At 43.6% G+C, this 23,518-nt stretch overlaps 1 protein-coding gene across 1 annotated transcript in view; it reads left to right on the top strand.

Annotated features, from left to right (window-relative positions):
* Positions 1-16,163: 16,163 nt before the first annotated feature.
* Positions 16,164-23,518, top strand: part of LOC310867596 (sodium channel protein type 3 subunit alpha-like) — a gene marked incomplete at both ends in the record, with an annotated part of 191,259 nt that continues 183,904 nt past the window's right edge. The window contains 3 exons of the mRNA XM_083777711.1: positions 16,164-16,286; positions 18,607-18,750; positions 21,925-22,055. Of these exons, the coding sequence (XP_083633837.1) occupies positions 16,164-16,286; positions 18,607-18,750; positions 21,925-22,055 (398 nt within the window). The remainder of the gene's footprint in view (positions 16,287-18,606; positions 18,751-21,924; positions 22,056-23,518) is intronic.

Genomic DNA, 23,518 nt, shown 5'->3' with positions numbered 1-23,518 from the left:
GAATAGTAGTGAGATATAATTCAACTAAACTGCGGGAGAAACACAGATATACAAGCCCAACGAGCTGTGCATTGCGACGGGTAGATAACTTGTAGATCTGCTACTTCCAGCGCAGGAAGGGCGCATGCTTATGACGCTCTTTAACAATGCATCAGCAGCCAGCGACGCTGCGACAGTCACTCACAACACGCGAGCAGCAGACGGAATGCACAGGCAGATCCGACACAACATCCACGCTTCCATAGCCTTTTAAATCTTATTTCCCATCCACGGGCACAAGCAACGTGATATCCAGCAGCTTCCACCCGATCTGTGGTGGTGTTCTGTTGACGAGGGAAGCTACTAGCTAGTAGCTAGCATGGGAGCTAACGTTAGTTTTAACACTATGTACTTTCCATCCGTTCCCCAACCCCATCACACTCGCTGCTGCGTTTACACGGGCAGACACAAAGACGAATGGGAATATCATTTGTAGCTTTAACAATAATGATAGACTGTATCGTTGCGTCTGCCTGTGTTTAATGCTCAGGGTTTCACTGTCCACAAAATGCACTTCCCAAAACTCAGAGACATGATGCCACCACCTATAAATTCAAACCCACCTCTGGAATCTCATTCAACTTTAATTAATTTTATTCCATAGTCTTAGTTTTTCTCAAATAAAGTTGTTTTTATTTGTTTTCTCATGTTCTCCTTGAAAAGTGTCTTTAAGTACTCAGAGAAGCTATAAATAATATTATCATCACTATTATTATTACTACTTGTTTTATTGCCTATGCTTATGTAGAAAAAAATGCTCACTGCTCAGGTCAAATAGGCCTATTGATATACGATTAAAATGTGATTAATTGAGATGAATTAATCACAAAGCCTCTAATTAATTAGATGTTTTTTAATGAAGTCCCAACCCTATTCCTTATAGATCTAGCTTCAAAAAAAAAATAAAAAAAAAGGTTAAATGTGTCGGATCACATCGTATCGCATCGCATCAAATTCCATGAAATTCCACATTCCACACAAGATGTATTCGGCTATTCGGTATTCGGTTTTCGGCCATCTGTTTCCTATATTCGGTATTCGGTTTCGGCCAAGAATTTCCCTTTCGGTGCATCCCTAAGTAGGACATCTGAGAGGGAGACAGTGTCGGAGAGACAGACTCCCATCTGAAAATATGTAGTTCCAGGGACCCCCCAGAAGAAAATATTTGAGTTAAAAACGTTCGCTGTGAAAATAAATATATTCAAAGATTTTCGCCACATTTTCACAATGTTTCAAAAATAGCAGCTCTACAAGCTTGTAGTGCGGCACTCGGTGCCACGCTATGAGCTTGTAGATCTGCTATTTTTCAATAGCTAAAGTATAACATAATGCTTAAAGGTATATTCAGTGATTTCACTTAATTCAAATATCACTTATTTTTAGTTTTGTTGTGATAATCCTCCCTTCTATAGAGTGTGCTGACCATATAAGGAGTTCCTCCCTGTCCCCAGTTCACCCCTGGGTCAAAAAACCTTAGGTTTCGTTTTTTGGCTATAGGTGGGTCATGGTAGCAGAATGAGTGAACCCAAATGCAGAGGAAAGTTCAAAATAACTGGTTTATTAAACAGAAAGTTAAGCTTACAAAATAAGTAGCCGTAGCAAAGCAATAAACCAGAAGTCCAAAAAGCGAAACCTTTCAGGAGCATGAAGCAGCCACCAGGAAGTCCAAGAATGCAAGTAATACAAAATGACAAACCCAAAATATGAAGGTAGAGCAGGGGACAACGGTGTTGAGCACCGTCATGTTCAGACAGTTTGTTTGTGCAAAGAGTCCAGTATTTATAGGTGGTGGGTTGATTGTAGCAGAGTTCACAGGTTTGTAATGGGCTGGGCTGATGAGAGTGGAACCAGGTGTGTAACTAGGACTGAGGGCTGCAATGGGAAGTGGGAGTGGCCGAAGTGGAGAGACAGAAACAACTGGGCAGAGGGAGAGATACAGAAAGAGGGGAATAGACAGGCAGAGGGCCAGACCATGACAGGCCCAGCCTTCATCCAATCAGGATAGGGTCCTTCCGCCAATCATGATCGAGCACGGGCGGGCCTTGGTGTGTGTGTGTGTGTGCTTGTCACCCCACTGTAGTGCGTGCATGTGCACATCTTGTTACCGGGGAGGGGGGGGGGGGGGGGGGGGGGGCTTTCCAAATCTCCCAAATCATGGAATGCTCCTTTAACCCATTTAGGACTGCGCTGGCCAGATTCTACAAAATGTATATTCTGAAAGTTTCCTGAAAAACCATCTGAAAATATGTTGTTCCAGGGATGATCTGGTCGGGAGCGGATGGTAACTGTTGTAGTCAGTGTATCAGACTGTGTATGTGCTCGGTACATGCATTTTCTTATTTAATGAAGCAACGTTTCGGTCCCTCCGGACCTTCCTCAGGCACCTTCTATTGCTTTCATTGATGTCCACTGGCCTATACGCACCTGTGCATACGCCTGATTTATAGGTGTGCAAAGGTTTTCTCCTATATTCATCTGGCAGGAAACTGCAAGGTGGTTTCCTTGCCTGATGACTATACAAATCAGTGACTACAACATTACCATCCGCTCCAGGCCGGTTCACGCGGCGATTTTGGAACACAGACCAGGCTAACATTTATTTCTCCGTCACATAAACTTAAACTGGGTATTTCTAATATAACAAAATGGAGCCTGCGCGGGTCCGCAACAGACTGTGACGCTTCCCTGTCTGTGTGTCACATTCTATCTCCCAGCAGAGGAGAGTCACCTGTCTGTCATCAGGTATAGCCTATAGCACCACACATATACTTTCTCCAAAGGGGAGCATAATCATACTATAATTCTAAGTTCTAACAATGTCTGAGTGTGTGTCCGTGTGTGTGTGTGTGTGTGTCTGTCAGAAACACTGCCGTAACTCCTTACTGCCTGCACCAATCACTCCCACTTTTCACACAGGCATTGACCATATGCATGTGGAGGGCGTAACGAAGCCCTTTTTTCGATTTGACACATTCATTATTAATGAATTGATTAGTCAATTACAAACGCACCCGTACCCCCCACGGCCACAAGGGGGGGCAAATATCTCACAACGGGTAAGGACTAGTTATAATAATCGAATGACCACGGAAATAAAACAATCCATGAAAGCAGGCATAACGCTTGACAAAGCAACCGCCATGGATTAGAACACTATCGCACGAAGAAAGGAGGAGGACATTGAATGACGGCAAAAAAAAGATATAGACATTGTTTTGAAATGTGGAGATATGAGGTTTTTTTCCTGGACAGCTGTAATAAGGCATGCATTAACCCATTTAGGACTGAGGACGAGATTCTACAAAAATGTCTTCTACAGTAAATCAGTTTTCTGAAAAACCCCTATGTTTCTATGTCAGTGGTTCTCAAACTATTTCATGTCCCCCCCCCCCCATCTGAAAATATGTGGTTCCAGGGACCACCTCCCCAGAAGCGAAGATTTGAGTAAAAAAAAAAAAAAACGTTCGCTCTGAATTGCGTCACGTTTTCAAGTTTTTCCCCCAAAACATTGCAGATCTACAAGCTCATAGCACGGCACTAAGTGCTGCGCTATACAAGCTTGTAGATCTGCTATTTTTCAACGTATAACATAATTATTAAAACACCAAAAAGTGGTTCCCGTCCTGAACGGATTAATGTAGCATGACACAAACCACATGGATGTAGATCCATCCTGCCATGTGTTCAAATATTTGCACTAGTGAGGAAGACAAGCTGTAGAAAATGTGGACGTCTGTCCGTTTTGGCAGTTCAGCTGCTTCAGACAAGCTGGCTGTGTGTGTGTGTGTGTGTGTGTGTGTGTGTGTGTGTGTGTGTGTGTGTGTGTGTGTGTGTGTGTGTGTGTGTGTGTGTGTGTGTGTGTGTGTGTGTGTGTGTGTGTGTGTGTGTGTGTGTGTGTGTGTGTGTGTGTGTGTGTGTGTGTGTGTGTGTGTGTGTGTGTGTGTGTGTGTGTGTGTGTGTGTGTGTGTGTGTGTGTGTGTGTGTGCGCGCGTGCGTGCGTGTCTTGCCAGCGGTTCGGAGATGTGCTTGGAGGAGAGAGGAGCAAGCCAAGCGTGCGGCCATTCTGTTTGGACACACACACACACACACACACACACACACACACACACACACACAGTGAGAGGCATAGTTGATGAATAGCTGAAATGATATGGAAATAAAGAGACACAAATCACAGCCAATCTGGACACGCACGCTCATGCACGCTGATATGCACGCACGCAGGCACACACACACACACACACACACACACACTGTAATTAGGGCTAAAAGGTATAGTAAGAATTACATTTAATGTTTGCACAGAAATATGTCATAGTGTGTGTGTGTGTGTGTGTGTGTGTGTGTGTGTGTGTGTGTGTGTTAGTGTGTGTGTGTGTGTGTGTGTGTGTGTGTGTGTGTGTGTGTGTGTGTGTGTGTGTGTGTGTGTGTGTGTGTGTGTGTGTGTGTGTGTGTGTGTGTGTGTGTGTGTGTGTGTGTGTGTGTGTGCGTGCGTGCGTGCGTGCGTGCGTGCGTGCGTGCGCCCTTCCTGAAGGCGATGGTTAGTTCTTTTGTCGTGTTTTGACCTAGAAAGGCGTTCTGTCCTCTCCTCTCCGGTCAACATGGATGGCAGCCGACCGGGGAAGTCTGTGTGTGTGCTGTGTGTCTCTGTGTGTCTCTCTGTGTGTGTGTGTGTGTGTGTGTGTGTGTTGTGTAACCCATCACATCATCATCAGACAGACAGACAGACAGACAGACAGACAGACTCACATCAAAGGCATCCCGCGTATACCAAAGCAAAACAGGGAAAACACCAACATCCAGCTATAGAGGACGGTGTGTTCATGCAGGAAAACACCACCTCGAGTCACGACTGCAAAAACGCCGGGACAACGCTCCACACGTCCCAAACTCTTCTCCCTTCTGGCTCCAAAACTGTGGAATGCACTTCCCATTGCAGTCAGAACTGCAGCATCACTCCCAATCTTCCGCCGTAGCCTGAAAACCCACCTTTTCAGACTCCATCATGGCCCATAGCACTTACCCTAACCCCTTAGATAGCATTTCTGTTGGCTTAGATAGCATTTGACACAGACTTATAGCATGTTGTGTAGACAGCACTATAATCGTATTGTATATAGTCATAGCACGCCATAGTACATATGTATAGCATAGTAGTAAATATGTATCGTTTATATGTATAGTGTATGTACAGTTTCATTATATAGATATTCCACTGTTACTTTCTTAGCTTACGCATGTTTCATGATAAATGCTTTTATGTGATGTATTCCCATGCTTTTGTTCTTGCTTAAATGTAAGTCGCTCTGGATTAAGAGCGTCTGCTAAATGCCTAAATTGTAAATTGTAATTGGAACTCTAACCAAATAATGGCCCGGTGCATGTCGGTGCAAAAATAAACACAAGCGTGCTGCAAATTGGGTGCATATATATATACGTCCAGTCCAATACAGTAGTTCCGAACTTCCGACAACACTGCCACTCCCGATGTGTGGCGGGTTAAAACTAGCCTGTGATGCAGGTTAAAAATCACCTGTGGGCGTGGCGTGGCTCCCGACATGTGTGGTGGGTTAAAACTAGCCTGTGCTGCGGGTTAAAAATCACCCGTGGGCGTGGCTTCCGACATGCATGGTGGGTTAAAACTACCTACGGGTTAAAACAAACCCATAAGCTTCCCCTACAGCTGCAATGTTGGTGATTTTGACGTTGTTTAATATAATTAGAGAGGACTTTTCTGTTTTGATGAATGGGCTGTCTGGGAAGTGTCACCTAGGTATCACCTTGCTGGCAAGATGGCTGCGGTCTGAATATGGAGAATGGGTACACCTACTGATCTCCGTATCCGCTGTCATATACCGCAGACAAACATTGCAGTATGCAGCTTTGCGCTTATCAAGCCTGGTATCGAGCATAGTGGGCCATGATGTTTAAACAATCAAGACACGAGGCGATCAAGAAATAAATCTAAGTGCCATGCTGGCACATGTCGTTCTACCAACGTTGCCTGGGTAAACAAAATTAAATTACGCTTTTGAAGTGACGGTACACACATTAACCAGTGAACAGTTTATTCAATATGATTTTCCAAAAGTAAAAACTGGTCAATTTCCTTCCTTCTGTTAGAACAGTAGGCTATTGTATTTGAAGGCCCTAGTAAAATTTAGTCCAAGTGATATTTATTTTGTTAATACCGCATTTTCTGTTTATAATGAGCTGAACAAGAACATACATGGAGATTTTATTGCAATTATTCAGGTTCAGGTTTATTTTATTTATGTATAGATACAGAGTATAAATACAATGAAAATGATTTAGCTCAGAGCACTCTCAGTCTTACAGGGACATAAACAAACATATATAGTGCAAAGAAAAAGACAAACACAAAAAGTGAAGTGACAAAACAGTGCAATACAGTTCAAGGTCAGCTGTTCAGCAGCCTGACTGCCTGAGGGAAGAAACTGTTACTGAGACGGGTGGTGCGAGATTTGATGCTCTGGTAGCGTTTTTTGGAAGGGAGTGGTTTGAACATGGTATTTGCGGGATGGCTGGTGTCTTTAATGATGTTGTGGGCTTTTTTCATACAACGAGTGGTGTAGATGTTGTGGAGACTGGGTAGTTCTGTGCTGCTGTTTTAACGGTCCTCCGCAACCTGTTGCAGTCCTGAGCGGTCGTGTTACCATACCACACTGTGATACAGCCAGTTAAGACACTTTCAATTATACAGCGATACAAGTTCACTAGTCCTTTTGTACTTTTTTAAGGCGCCTCAGAAAGTACAGTCGCTGCTGCGCCTTCTTGAGGATGTACTCGGTGTTGAGTGACCATGTGAATGTGTCTGTGATGTGTATGCCCAGGAATTTAAAGTTATCAACTATGTCGACAGATGACCCTTTGATGGAAATCTGGGCGGGATACCTTTGGACTTCCTAAAGTCTACAATGATTTATTTGGTCTTATTGGTGTTAAATGAGAGGTTGTTGTTATTAATCCGATCACTGTGGTATCATCCGCAAATTTAATTATGCTGTTATTCCCACATCTGGCGACACAATCAAACGTAAACAAACTGTACAACAGAGGACTGAGGCAGCAGCCTTGGGGCACACCGGTTTTGGTGAGAATTGTGGGGCCTGCCTGTCAGAGAATCAAATAGCCAATTACAGATCGAGCTGCCCACACCAAGGCCACTGAGTTTTCAACAATAATTTAGATGGTACAATAGTTTTTAATGCAGAACTATAATCTATGAACAGTAGTCTGACATAAGCATTTTTCTTTTCAATATGTACCAGGGCAGTGTGTAAAGCAAGAGAGATCGCGTCGTCCACAGATCTATTTGAACAGTAAGCAAACTGTAATGGATTAATGCTAGCAGGCATAATGCTCTTGATATTGCAGTGCTATTCAAATATAATTAACTGAATTAACTATTCAATTTAATCAGTTATTGCACAAATTAATGGTTGTCTTAATGTTGTCCCCATGGGTTATTGGCTCCCACAGGTTCAGTTTGCTTGCCACCAGTTCCAGGTGCCTGACACAGTGTCTTGCCAGCCTCATCCTTCTCTCTCTGACCTTGTCGGTGACCCGTGATGAAGGTCCCCGAAGAGCATCGGCGTCTCAAACACTGGGGCGAGACACATTTTTATAGAATTGGGTCGCTTTGAATTAATTATTAAAAAAAAAAAAACATAAAAAAAGAAAAAAAATCCCAGAACAAGCAAACATTTTCATTAATTAGAAACAAAATTCAACTTCATTCCATGAAGAAATCAAAGAAAAATCTTAAGAAATTCCATAGATTTAGAAAACCAACGTTTAACACTTTGTCTGCGTAATTAATTAATCTTAATTCCCCCCTGACTGCGGGTTTTTTTCACTAACCTTTGAAGAATCACCCAATGTTGTTACGTCGTTCCATTCCACGCATGGGTGTCTTAACATAGCTAGCGCACACGACTGTCCTAGTGTCAGAAGATAAAATCATGATCGATCCAAGAAAGAAAAGTTTGAAAAACAGAGGTGGTCGTATCGCGTCCCTTACGAATGCTACATGGGGACTTTCCACTGGCCCCCTTACAGCCAAGGGGAGAGTTGTTAAGTTATCAAAAGCGCCCTCCAGCCTCAATAAAACAACGCAGGCTAACGCCTTTTTAATGAAATCCCCCCCAAAAAACTTGTTAACCAATCATCACTGCTCCGTGTGACACTTTCACTTTCTGCCGTGCAACGTGCTTTGGCTCATGTTTGTGAGAGCACGTCCAGTATAAGTTATAACAACGGATAACGCATAGGCGACGCGCCTGTTGAAATCCCAGTAACTATAACGCCGTTTCTGAATGGATGAGAACGTAACTATAGTTGCATCATCACCCGGAACCACATGGAGAGAGAGCGAGGTGTCTATCTGCAGGCATGTGCAGCTGTACTCCGCTTCTCTGTTTCTCTGCCTCTGATTGGTCCGTCAATGCAAACAGGACTCTCTACGCTAGACCGTCGGTTGTCTGGACAAGGCATATACCAACGTTTGCATCAGAGGAGTGATGGCGTGTTTGTAGCGGTGCTGTCCTTTGTGCGGTGGACAGTAACAGAATACCTTTACTTGAGCAATGAGCACTGTAACTCAACCATCGTTGAAATGTCTGGGGGAAGGTGGGAGGAGTCTAAACTTGAATTCAGCAAGCAATGCATTTATATTAAAGGTTAAATAGCTCTCGCTCTCTCTCTCTCTCTCTCTCTCTCTCTCTCTCTCTCTCTCTCTCTCTCTCTCTCTCTCTCTCTCTCTCATTAACATTAATCATTGCTATAGTGTTTGTTCAGTAACAGTGTTAACCCTGCAAGAATCGGATATATTTATACTTGCAGAAAATAGATTTCAACCTACTACTACTTTGTACAATTTACATTTGGGGGATATCGTGCACAATAATAAATGTACATGTTCTAGACATTCTAATGATCACACAAAAAATATATAACAGGCATTTTACTTACTAGGGTTAAAGGTCAAAGGTCATAGGTTCAAAATTGTTCCAAAATTGCACATAGTCCAGAGATGTTGAAGTTGTGGCAGTTCAGCCTGCCACTGAGACTGAATGGCTAAAGTTTGAATTATTTATTTATGTTTCAGTGATATTTGTTATTGTGACTTTATGTATAGTGTGTGGTGTCTGATTAATTGATTGATAATTGCTTGTTGACTCCATTGAAGGGAGCAATTAACTTACCAGCTGTGGGGTATGGGAAACATGCCAACAGTGGGAGGGTTTGTTTAGAGAACTCTTTAATTATGTGGATCATATTATGTGGATAATTTATAGAATATTATGTAACACTTTAAATGTGTATATGAAATGTGATGTCTCTGGACATTGAGGAGTAACTGGGGTAATTGTGGAATCAATTTAGGGTTGGTATGGTCCGTGAGAGGGGCTTAGCCTATATAAGTAGGGAGACTTCCCACTGCCAGTCAGTCAATGCAGGACTGCAGAGGTGTGAGGACCTAGGGCCAACCTGCCGAGTTTACTGTGTAAATACCTTAGTTCTTAAATTTTGATGGTCTGTGGAAAGGTGAATAAAAACTGTTTTGTTTTACTAAAAAGGATTTTCCCATGTGAGTGCCCTTATTTTGGAGTAATTTGGAGTAAGGTGTTTCAGTGTCATTTTTGGGCACACACTACCCTCACTCAGGACAGAGTGTGACAGTGAATTGCTCCCTCTGTGTATTTATATGCAAATATCATGACCAATGATGATGTTTAGGTGAAAAAAGAACAAAGTCATTAATTAATAGCATCTCTCTCTCTCTCTCTCTCTCTCTCTCTCTCTGAGAACAGGGACAGTATTTAGAAGACAAACTGTGCTCTTAATTCTTCTTTCATGTGCTTCCGTTCTCTTGGTCTTCCACGGTCACTCCAGCCACCTGCGTGTCCCCTCTCTCTCAGGGATGGGACGTTAACATGAACATTGCATGTCACGACTATCGTGGGAAAATTAATTGTGATTAACGATATTAGCGACAATCAATTCAAACGTACGTGGTAACCACTTGACACTTTTATTAACCAGTTGAACAACAAGCATCCCTATTCCCGGGGGTGGCGGGGGGGGGATTTAGCATTCGCTAAATAATAGGCTAGCCTATCTAGCCTGTCTACAATCTCACCACGCGTTGCAACGTTCACGTTGTGAACTCAGAGTTCTCTGTGAATTGATTTGTGTGGAGCAAAATAAATATAAATAAATATATATATATATATATATATTAGGGCCGGGACTAATTGCGATTAATTTAGATTAATTAACTACAGAAAAATTAATCGCGATTAACTACAGATAAATTAATCACACCTTTTTTTCACTGCGGAACGTTTCTCACTGGGCGCTTTTCTATAGTACTGAAAACTGGAAATAATAAAAAGTCACCCCATTTTGTGTTGCCTAGAACTGGAGGTCTGACAAAAAACAGTAACAATATGAAGTATACAGCTTTGTGATGTCACTGAGATGTACTTGTTACTGTTACTAATTTTCTTTCAGACCTCCAGTTCTAGGCAACACAGAATGGGGTGACTTTTTATTATTATTTCCACAACAGGTATATTAATGACAGTAAAATGTTGAAAATGAGTGGTATCCTGTAGTCACTATTCATTGATTCACTGGGATACCAAAAAACCTTAAAAAAAAGGTTTCTCGCTGTTCTCGGGTTGAATATTGATATGCGATTAAAATGCGATTAATCTAGATTAATTAATCGCAAAGCCTCTGATTAATTAGATTAATTTTTTTAATCGAGTCCCAGCTCTAATATATGTATATATATATATATATATAGTGTGCCAAATGCGCACTATACACTATACAGGTCTGTTTTATCAAGTATAGAGGGTTTAAGTGGTACTGGATTTTCCTCTTGCCTGGCAGTTCCATCACTCAGCATCCTTCTCCCGGTACACCTGATCCCTCTTCTGAACATGCAGTCCCAGTGGTGGCCTTTCATATATTCTCAATTCATTGTGCATAAAGTGTCCAGATGTCCAGAGTCTCAACACACGCTGCTGGAAAAGGAGGATCAGCATCCACATAAAGCTTGTCAATGTACGGAGGGACACAGTGCTGTAGTGTAAAATATCAATAGATGGTTGTGTTGAGACTCTGGACATGACAAAACACAGTGATGATTTAGGCCATGTTAACTGCTATGGTGTTCCACTGACAGTGACAACTTAAAACTGGTTTCAACACAGCCATCTTTTTAGAGTAAATTGTGCTTCATTATGTTGACAAGCTTCATGGAGATGCTAATTTTCCTTTCCAGCTCCATTTGGAACCTGCCCACAGAGCCAAAACTATTAGTAACTGGTGTACTGACCATGGTATTACTGTCCTTAACTGACCAGCCAACTGGCCTGACCTGAACCCCACACAGAATCTTGTATTGTCAAGAGGAAGGTGTGAGACATAAGACTGAACAACAGAAATTCAGTCAGGACAACACAAGAATGGATGGAATATATATTTATTGAATATAAGATGAGCAATATATTTATTATGGTTTGGCGATGTATTGGATCTGCTTTTTAGGTACTCAGATCAAGTGCATCAGTCCCGACCATAGGGACTCTGAATCCCCCGTACCTAAACAGTAGATCCAAAACGACCGGTGGTAGCTGGGGTGGAGGTGGGTGAGCAGCAGGTTGGTATACAGCAGCGTGCTGATACAGCAGCAGCAAGAAAGGAAGCAGGAGGTGGAATGCAAACCTCCGGTTAAAGTAGCCGGTATGAAGATGTAGTGAGTGTGTGATTGGCTGAGTGAATCATGTGAATGAGAGCGTGATGCTGAGGCGGCCCAATTAACGGCCGGCAGCAACTGCACTGAGGTTCCCTGACTGAACTTGCTCTGTGCATGACTACGACAGGCACAAAATGCTCATTTAATTCATGGCTGTGCACTGTTGAGGGCTTCCATAAGCCCTCAACAGTGCCACTGGCTGTTCACCTCCATGCCACGCCCCATTGATGGAATGATTTGTTCAAAAGTAGCCCAGAGTAGACCAAGTATTAACGGCATACATTAATAGACTTTTCAGATGGTCGACATTTCTCATTTTAAAAAATCTTTGTTTTAGTGGTCTCGTAAAATATTCTAATTCATTGGGTTAGGATTTTTTGATTTTCATGAGCTGTATGCCATAATCATCAAGATCAAAACAAAAAAAGGGTTTAAATACTTCACTTTATCCACAATGAATTGAGAATATATGAAAGTTTCACTTTTTGGCACGTCACATGCGAAGCTTGGAACGTGCGGCATAAACAGCCACGGCATGGAAGCCAGCTTGGTCATCTAAGGTCATCGCCACACACAAGTGTGTAGAGTGCGACTTGGATGGCCAGGGGCGGGGGATGCCATTAGAGGTGCCGGCATGAACATCTAAGGTCATCGCCACACGCGAGTGTGTAGCGTGTAGCTTAGATGGTCAGGGGCACGAATCACATGGGGGCGCTGGCGAGAACATCTAAGGGCATCACTACTCGGAGCGTGTAGCATGCAGCTTAGATGGTCTGGCCGTGGGAGGATGCCATTAGAGGTGCCGGCGTGAACATCTAAGGTCATCACTACACACGAGTGTGTAGCGTGCGGCTTAGATAGTCAGGGGCACGAATGACATCGGGAGGTGCCGGCGTGATCATCTACGGTCATCGCCACACGCAAGCGTGCGGCGTGCAGCTTACATGGTCAAGAGCACGGGACGTGGGCGGTGGTGGGATTGAGGGGTTCGAGGGGTTGTGGACCCAGATACTTTGGATTGGGGGACGAGGCGTGCGCCGTGCGAAATGTGTAGAAACCCCTCTGGAACCTGCAGAGAAGACAGAGGTATGAAGAGAAAGGGGAGGGAGGGTGGGTTACTGGAAACTATGCACGCCGCCGTTTTTCAAACTCGTGTTTAAGTACCCAGGGTGATTGGTGAGGTAGGAGTGGTCGGCCTGGTTGGAGGTGGGTGAGTGGTTGGCACGGGTGGCACAGGGTGGAGTTGGCGGTGGCAGGTGGGTGGTGATTGGTTTTTTGGTCTTTTGTTTGGTCAAACCTCCCGAACATCAGTTCTTCCAACTCCATTTCAAGACAAAGTCAAATAATTGTTTAATCAAGCTGCTTTTGTGAAACCTTCCCCGTGTTTCTTCACTAGTCCGATCCAGAAGAGCGCAGTTTGCCGGCCACTGCTACAGAGCTGACAATGAGGTTATATCTTCCCTTCTTCTCTGGAGTCCTGCCTCAGGGCGGACCAGAGGTAGAAAGCTGTCGTTCCCTGATGTCATCGCTAGGGACACATGCTTCAGTAGGCAGGAACTGGGGGTGGCAATGAAGGACCGGGAAGTCTGGCGTAGCATTGTGGAATCCATGATCTCAACCGCGGTCGAAAAATGATGATGACTTGGCTGTGCTGTATGATGTTCATGCTTTGAAGTCTGATAATACACACTGACACACAATTCAATAATAATAATGAACTATTAAAATGGTGACGTCATGAACGGGGCCTCCCGGTCCTTAAACTCCTTCAGCCACCTGGTGGTCACCAGTTTAGGCTCTGAGTGCCAATTCTCCCATTATAAAGAGAGGACTTTAAAAAAAAAAATTAAAAGAAAAATAAATAAATATGAAATTACGTCTTGTCGTCCGTGGCACCCATTGCAAAGACGTCCATAAAACGGGATTACGGTTAAAGGTGCAGTGAAATGAAAAAGACGTTTTTCACACTTTTAGACCATATCCGTGGTCATTATATGGGCATACCTAACAATGGATGCCAAAAAAATGTGAAAATTCTCATTTCTGTGTGTTTTTATATCAAAGGTCCAAAAAAACGATTGTATTATTTATTTATTAAAACGAAAACGTGCTGCGTGATGACGTGTAGAGATACACATCGATAAAAGCCAATAACAATGAAGCTCACCCGTTTAATTTCCCATATTTGCTTGTCCATCCAGCACAGCTGCTACTGATTACAGAAATCCTCCGTTCTTATTACCATTCAATATAACATCCAGACAGTGTATTACTCGGTTTCAACTTAATCATCACGCTAAAATATGTATCCGAAAACATTATAGGGTAGAAATAAGCCACATAACAGTAAACTGGTACAGCTGGCCGACCATCTGATTTATAAACAAACACATACCACGCTGTTGCTCATAGCATAGCTAACGTCCCTAGCTACCGTCCCATCGCCTGAAGGGATGCGACGCTCTGATTGGTTCATGTGGAAACACCATTTTCATGTTGTTCACCATTTCCGTTTCACTGCGCCTTTAACACTAGAAGGTCTGAAGAAAAAGGGGCAAAACTAGCATGTGCTAAATTCATATTTAGAAAATGTTTCAGATGTCAAAAAATTCTGAGATGATAGAATGGTGATGGTTGATGATGGTCATGGAAGGGGAACCTTCTGAAACCTTCCTGGGCAAAGATAATTAACTTCAAAATATTAAAAAAACGGTCAAAATGAAGGCCGCCCCTGTGCAGGCCAAACCGTCTCATTTTATCCCCAAACCTTCTAACCTGGGCTGATCCTAATGTAGTCATTTCTGATCATGTCCTGCCTCGTCATCCGTACGTGTCTGTCCTCCTTGTCACTCCTAATCTTAGCGTCGACGTGTTTGCCAACCTTCCCCATAGCTCTCCAAGCCGTACGCAGTCATGGCTGTGGGTCTCGCTACTGTCTTCTACATCTTCCCTCTCGCTGGCACCCTTCTGTCACAAATCACTGCTGACACTTTCCCCCCCATCCGTTCCACCCCATGCCTGCACTCTGCTCTTCAACTCTCTTCCACACTAGTCCCCGCCACTTTGGACTGTATATACCCCAGAAGAGAAACATTTTCATATTTTTTTTGGCTGGTTCAACCACTCCAAGGAACAGCAATGTCCGTGTTCACCAATGCCTGTGTTCACCTATGTGTGTCTGTGTTGGTTAATGACTATGAGTACCAGTAGGGGCGCTGTTGTGCCAGAAACAGAGTGAGGGATAGTGCTGCACTGTTGCCTGCTAATGAGAGAGAGAGAGAGAGAGGGAGGTGGGTGGGAGTTGCACCACTCATTTCACACAGGTGTGATGTTTTTTTCATGAATACATTTGCTTGTAATGATAATGCATTGTTTGTGTGAGGTTATGTTAAGTTTAGGTTTAGACGTTGTTTGTGTGATACGTACTCTGTTGGCTGGCATCGTCATCATGACACGCATCTAGTGAACTCCTGCTCTTGACACGAGAAAGAATATTTTGGCCTTGCAACCCAGATAGCATTGTATTAGAAGTTTCGGCGTCCCGGTTAACCCATTCTGGGCGGGAACCCCTTTTGGTGTTTTATGCATTGTGTTATTTAGCTATTGATAACAGATCTACAAGCTCATAGCGCGGCACCGAGTGCCACACTACGAGCTTGTAGGTCTGCTATTTTTGAAAAATCGTGAAAATGTGGCACAAATCTTTGGATATGTTCTTTCCGAACGAACATTTTTAACTCAAACCTTTGCTTCTGGAAGGTCCCTGAACAGCATATCTTCGGATGGGGTCGGCGGCTGATTACATATATACAGCAATTGGTGCTCCTTCCTTGACATGAAAATGTTTGAGAACCACTGAATTAGAAACACTGGGTTTCTCAGAAAACTGTCAGGATTTAGAAGACATTTTGTAGAATCAACCTCATGTCTAAATGGGTTCGGATCGGACACCACAAGTTCAGAGTGCCGGCCGGCGCAGCCTCATCCTTCCGTCTCTGACCTTGTCTACGACATTCCCATTCCCTGTGCACCATTATATAGATTTCAAGATGAGAGTTTAAGATTATAATACGTGCCGATTATAACACGACCAATGATACTTTGGATAAACAACGGAGCGTCGGGGCTAATGCCACGGAACGAGCAGATCACACGATTTGCTCGAGGTTGAAAATGTTTCGATTCAAACGAATTACGATTTCAGAAGACCGCTGCTCTGCATATCGCTATATTAACCCTGTGTGTGTGTGTGTGTGTGTGTGTGTGTGTGTGTGTGTGTGTGTTGTGCAGCTGTACAGCTGTACAGTGTGTATTCTCTCAGGATGAGAAGATGGCCGACTGTGTGTTTCCAATGGGCCGCGACAGCCTACAGCTGTTCACCCCTGACTCTCTGGAAGGCATCGAACAGCGAATCAGAGAGGAGAGGGCTCGAGGCGCCAAGCAGTACAAGGAGGTACGCGCTCGCACACGACTGGTTAAATCCACTAGTCAACCTTGTTGGTACTATTTTTTTTTTAAACATATGTTTATTGATTTTCTTTAAAGTACAAGGAAGTATTTTCAAAACAATTTACATATATTTCCCCCCCCCCCACATCCCCATGGCAGCACAAATACAAACAAAATCTTATCACAAAATGATTTGACAATAAATACAGTTGTTGGTACTAGTTGATACGATTCCCCCCCCCCCCCCCCCCCCGATTTTGTAGGCCTCAAGATCAGGTAAATTATAGTTATAGTCACCAATGTACAGTTTTTTTTTAAATGTACAAATATTTTTTTCCAAAAAATAACTAGTCGACTAGTAAACTAGGCAACTAGTCAACTAGTGAAAATGACTAGAAGTGAATGCCCTAGCACGCACACGCCATACGTCATAGTAATAGTAATTTAGTTTTAGTCACCTGTAATGTCTTAGTGTTAGTCTATTTTTAGTCGACTAAATAGCGTAAGATTTTAGCCGACTGAATCTACAGGTGATTTAGTCGACTACAATGTATTTTAGTCATGCCGTCGTAATGACTGATTTTACACATTTGCGATTAACTTGTAGATCAGCTACTTTCAGCATGCAACCACGTGTAAAATTACTTATACTGCTGGATCTCTTGTCCACTAGTCATCAAAGCTTAGTTTTCATTTAGTTTTTTAGTTTATGTCAGTGAAAAAAGGCAACTGGCACACACATGCATGCACAGTACAAAAATAATGTAATAACTCGTCAGGTTAGAATCTACACAGACAATCAGCTGACAGAAGCTAATTCCACAGCGGTGGAAATAAAACATCTCTGCCGATTGTGGTATGTATAGTATTAGTTAGTTACATATTACATAAACAGGCCAAGGCCTAGCCAATAAGGGCCTTTCTCGGCCCCACCTTTCTCCCTGTGTTTTAGGATCCAAGATGGCCCCCAGGTTGGCAGAAGAAGTGTAGCGCCCAGGATTACATTAGATAATTGGCACTGGGTGAAATGAAAACAAAATCGTGGGATAAATATTAAAAAAAACAAACAAAAAACAAGATGGCCGCAACAACAAGAGGGGGTGGCCTTACTGGGCTGCGTTCACAAATTCAAGACACCTGTCTTGCGTTTGTCTTGTGTCTGTGTTTAATGGCCACTCCAATGCATTTCCAATGGAATCCCATATGGTTTGACTAAACATTTTGTTTGATGGGGGGAGGGGGGCAGAACACATCCATCAAAGCTGTGTTCAGACCAGGGGGCAGTCAGACAGATATTTTGTGAAGCCACAAGGAAATCAGGATTTCCTGAAAGTTCATATAATGGCCTGTTGTGGCGCTGTCAACTTCACCTAGACTGTATTACCTTAATAAACATGGTCATGAATACTTTCTGCTTCTGCAGTCACTAGTTTAAAGTCTCATTTCTAATGTCATAATATTCTTTTTGGAAAATTATGGTCCCATTTATAAAAAGAATGACCATAAAGTCGCGCATGTTCTGAGGGGCGTGGCTACCGTTACAGTCTATGATCGGGATTCCCCACCCACTCGAGTCAAAATAAAAACCAACTAAGAAGAAGGGGGGAAGTCCCACCTCGTTGTCTGGGCCAGCCAATGGGCCAGCTGGGCCCAAACGGATCTAGAAAGATGGCGACTTACAATTCAAGGACTGACAGGCTTCATTTTACGTTCATGTTAGACCCGGGGAACGCTTTGTCCATATTTTTTACAGTCTATGGTTCAGACACAAGTCAGGTGTCAGACACAAGGCAAGTCTCTGAATGCAGCCCAGTAAGGTCATATGTCGACCCCGCCGGCTCACCTCTGCCCCACTCCCTCCGATGGTACAATTCGGGAGTTAACACAGAGTTTGTTGGAAAGTTTAACGGGAGTTTCCTGTAATCTACTCATCCGTATTCCATGCATGCTTTTTGCCCAGTGTATAATATATTCCGTCCATTCATTAGTTGTCCTGACTGAAGTGAGCTTGTAGAGCGGCTATTTTCAGCAAGTGTAAAATCTGTCATTACGACGGCATCAAGGCCCGCCAAAATACATTTTAATCGACTAAATCAACTGTAGATTTAGTCGGCTCAAATCACATTCCATTTAGTCGACTAAAACTAGACTAACGCAAAGCCATTCCAAAACTAAATAAAGTCTCAGTCCAAAGACTATGACTATAGACTAAAATAGAATTTTGCTGCCAAAAAAACAACACTGCCTATACTACTGTACTTCACAGACCACGCGTGTGATATCGATAACCCAACCCTGTGGTTGTGTCTTTACTGTGCTTTCAGGACCTGGGGGACGTTCAGGAGGTCCACGCCCGCGGGGACCTGGAGGCGGGGAAGCAGCTGCCCAGGATATTTGGGGAGATCCCCACCCACCTGGTGGGCGTGCCCCTGGACGACATCGACCCCTACTACTACAAAGACCGCCGGGTACGTATATACCACGACCGTTTAGCCTTATAGCGCTTCAACTTTGACCCACGACCCTCGCCCCTAGTACTACTGCGGGTACGATAACCGGACCGCTAACCCTTAGCCTGACCTCTACTACTTCACAGACCACGGGTATATGATATACCCCTGTCTCACCCATACACTGTGAAATAACACGGATTGGCAATGCCGTACAGACTGGTACAGTGGTTCCCAAACTTTTTCATGACAAGGACCCCCAAATTGACACCAATTAGCCCGCGGACCCCCATTTGAAAAGATATGCCATAAGAGAAGATTTTTACGGCTCTAGCAGATATTCTCAACCTGTTACATTTCAAGGACTAGGGATGCACCGAAAGGGAAATTCTTGGCCGAAACCGAATACCGAATATAGGAAACAGTTGGCCGAAAACCGAATACCGAATAGCCGAATACAGCTTTGTTGTAAAGCTACCTGATTATGGCAAAAGACATGATTATGGATTTTCATAATCGATTCATCTGGCGATTATTTAAACGATTAATCGGATTATGGCACCTTTTTTGCAATTACCTTTAAAAAAATGCTTCAAGTTATTGTAGGCATGTTGTAACTAACAATAAAGACAATAAAAATGAATACTCCTTCAAAATTAATATTTTACCCCCTTTTTAATACAATTTGATTTCATTGCCATTCCTTGTACTTGTAATGCTACTGTAATCTGTAATGTTGACTGTGTATAGCTGACTGTCTTTCTTCCCATTTCTATCTCTGGGACCCCAATTTATTTTTATTTCTATTGTAAAAATCAATGTAAATTTTGAGAGTGTATTTGGTTCCATTTTTGCACTCTGTTACAGACCCCCACTTGGTTTACTTCCTAACTATCTATAATTTAGCTGGAACTCCCACTATGAGAACCACTGTCCTACACAGTGTGTGGGCACGCACACGCACGCACAAAAACACACACACACACACACACACACACACACACACACACACACACACACACACACACACACACACACACACACACACACACACACACACACACACACACAATAGCATGCTAGCTGATAGGGGAAAACGTTCTTATTTAGCAGCCATATTAGCATGTTCTCTAGGCTCTAGTATCACATATTGCCAAAGTTAAACAGCACTGAACAACTGATCATTGTTAAGCAAAACGTTCACGGACGTTCTGCTTCTGCTTTTGCCCTGCCTGTGCCCACTTCAATGCACTGCTGAGATTACACACAGGTGGAACAGATTTGAGGAGCTAACGAGCAAGCTACTGCTAGTGTTCGTCGTAGCCTGCCTGCAAGCTCACAGATTCAGACATTGGGGAGCATTTTTTGTCATACGACAAAAGAATAGACAGTGGCGGTGCTCACAAATACCATGTTTTGGGACCTGTTGATGAGCTCGCATATTTCGCGGAGCGCATCGCAGCCACAGCACAGAGCAACTTGACGCTGTGTGTGTGTGTGTGTGTGTGTGGGGGGAGACTGAAGTTGGGAGAGAGAGAGAGAGGTAGATGCGGAGCGCTCTGGTTACGTTCAAGACAATCGCGTGTTGTGTTTATACCGACCCGGTGTTTTGACTATTCGGTGATATATTTTCGGCCTATTTGAGCCGAAACCGAATAGGCCGAAAATAAATTTTTAGCCATTTTCGGCCGAATATTTTCGGTGGCCGAATTTTCGGTGCATCCCTATCAAGGACCCCTCAGTTTGACATGCATTAGTCTACGGACCCCCATTTAATGGCATTTCTATCTCTGAGACACCAATTTATATTGTAAAATCAATGTTAATTTAACTCTGAAAGTGTACAAATTTGTACACTCTCTGAGTTACAGACCCATAAGGGTCCATTTGGTTCCAAACTATCATTTAGCTGGGGACCCCCTATAGAACTCCCTCAGGGACCCCTGGACCCCTGGACCATGGGAACCACTGGGGGTCCCCGGACCATGGGAACCACTGCCGTACTGACTAGTACACGTATACACAACCAGAAAACCCCCCAAATGCGTATATGTTTTAAGACACTAGTCGCCGCCCTTAACCTTAAGTAACCTTAAGTCTTAAGACTTACCCTCAGACAATGCTACTTTACAACACCACTGTTTATTATTATGGTTTTTTTCACGACACCTGTGAGTTCTATCTCTTTCATAACCGGTGGGTTTTGAGAGACTCTCTCTCTCTCTCTCTCTCTCTCTCTCTCCCCCTCTCTCTCCCTCTCTCTCTGTTTTAATGTATAAAACACATCACTTCCTCCTATGTCACCTGTTTCACATGACTTTTATTTTTACTTTTGCCCTCCTTTCTCTCATTCTCTCTCTTCTCCCTTTTCTCTTTTGCACTGCCCCTCTCTCTCTCTCTCTCTCTCTCTCTCTCTCTCTCTCTCTCTCTCTCTCTCTCTCTCTCTCTCTCTCTCTCTCTCTCCCTCTCCCTCTCTCGTGTCCCCACTTTTTAGGTTGAGTCGTGGGGTCATTTGGGTCTATGGGGAACACATGTGCGACGCACGCACACATGCACGCACGCACGCACGCACCCACACATTAGGTCTCATTCATCAAACGTGAGCCTTTAAATCGCTGGTAAATATTGTTTTTATATACCCATCATTTACCCATATAGACCACCCAGTTTGTTACCTGCAGAAACACACTATGTCCTCTCTCTGTATCTTGGTGTTTTCACTGTTTGTTTTCAGGGACATGAAAACACCAACATACACTTGCACAGACACGTGCACGCACACAGCACAGATGCATGCACGCAGCACAGACACATGCACGCACGCAGCACAGACACATGCACGCATGCCAAGGCGCTATATGCGCTAAAAAGGCCCTGGATTTACCCATGCAGTGAGCGTCTGGTGACTTCGGTGACGTTCAGGACAAGACCAGATCACAGCCAGCCCATACGGGGATGATCTTTACGTCGTTTCCAGGACGTGTTCCCCAGTTGAAATAATATACCGGTGGCTTATTCTCGGCCAGAGTTCACAGGATATTGACATGAACGCCAGCATCAGTAAATTCATTCATAATAAATAAATTAATAACAAAACAACTCTCTCTCTCTCTCCCCCCCCCCCTCTCTGTATCTTTCCTATCCCCCCCATCTCTCTCTCTCTCTCTCTCTGTGTCTCTCTCCCCCATGCAGACCTTCGTAGTTCTGAACAAAGGGAAAGCAATCTTCCGTTTCAGTGCCACCTCCGCCCTGTACATCTTCAGTCCCTTCCACCCCGTGAGACGAACCTCCATCAGGATCCTGGTCCACTCATATCCTTCACAGTACCAATATCACACACACACACACACACACACACACACACACACACACACACACACACACACACACACACACACACACACACACACCGTGTTTTATTACCAATATCACATGCAGTGTTTATATTCTACACAACGTACGTGGTATACATGGCAGAAGGTGAGTTTCTCATATCCTTCACAGTGCCAATATCACACGCAGTGTTTTATAAGATCCTGGTCCACTCATATCCTTCACAGTACCAATATCACATGCAGTGTTTTATTACCAATATCACACGCAGTGTTTTATTACCAATATCACACGCACGTGTTTTATTACCAATATCACACGCAGTGTTTTATAAGATCCTGGTCCACTCATATCCTTCACAGTGGCAATATCACACACAGTGTTTATATTCTACACAACGCACGTGGGTCGTGTTTATACATGACAGAAGGTGGGTTACGCGTTTCACTCTACTTGTAAAAAGATGATTCTGATGTCCCACACTCATTTTCTGGGTAGCGTTGTAAACATGTGATGTGACGGGCGTTGCTGTTTGGTCACATATGTCGTCTCCATTGATTGGTCATGTCGTTTCGGGTGTCAGTGATGGCCGCTTTGGACACAACTAACATGGCAGCTAAATGACGTCTTTGACCTCATTACCCAAGAGCCTCTGCTCCCTGCTCGCACTATAGTGACGTGACACTCTATGTGTGAGTGTTTTGTCGGATGTGCACATGCCCGTGCACTATGCAGATTTGTGAGGGCTGCTATAGCATATAGAATATTATGTCATGGTATAGCCAAGTCTAGGGAGTTTTAAAGTTTGTTGAGAGCACCTATGACGTAAATTGTTCGCCAGTCAATTCTATAGACTTTGAGGATATTTCAATGTTTGTTTGGGCACTTATGGTGGACCTTTTGTTTGTTTCTGGGCACTAAATGACAAGAGCCAGTTATCACATAGCTTGCATGTGTAAGTCACTGGTTCAAATCCTACGCCCAGGCATACACTGATATACTGCAACCTACTGCGTGTGAGGTGTGTGTGTGTGTGTGTGTGTGTGTGTGTGTGAGAGAGAGAGAGAGAGAGAGAGAGAGAGGGGGAGAGAGGGAGAGAGGGATACAGAGAGGAGGGACAGAGAGAGAGAGAGAGAGACAGAGAGAGAGAGTGATGTGAACAGACAGCTGTTGTCTCAGGACAAAATGTTCTGTTTTGACATCAACATCTAGGAGTCAGCAGGAGAGGAGAGGAGAGGAGAGGAGAGGAGAGGTGTGAAGTAAAACCTGTCACTCTGACTTGGTGTCAGAAGATCACAAGTGTGTGCGTGCGTACGTGCGTGTGTTTGGAATTCCATTGTTCTTCCTCACATCTGCTACAGTCGTATTAAAGGCTCCGTCAACAGTAAAGCATTCACATGATGTGAACATGTAAAAGACAGAATCCTCAAAGAACTCACATGAACAGATATGA

Source organism: Protomyctophum parallelum, assembly GCF_964188405.1.
Source record: "Protomyctophum parallelum genome assembly, chromosome: 12".
In the NCBI taxonomy this organism is placed as follows: Eukaryota; Metazoa; Chordata; class Actinopteri; order Myctophiformes; family Myctophidae; genus Protomyctophum; species Protomyctophum parallelum.
The sequence above is the reverse complement of the archived record's forward strand: the minus strand, read 5'-3'. Positions and strand labels throughout refer to the sequence as shown.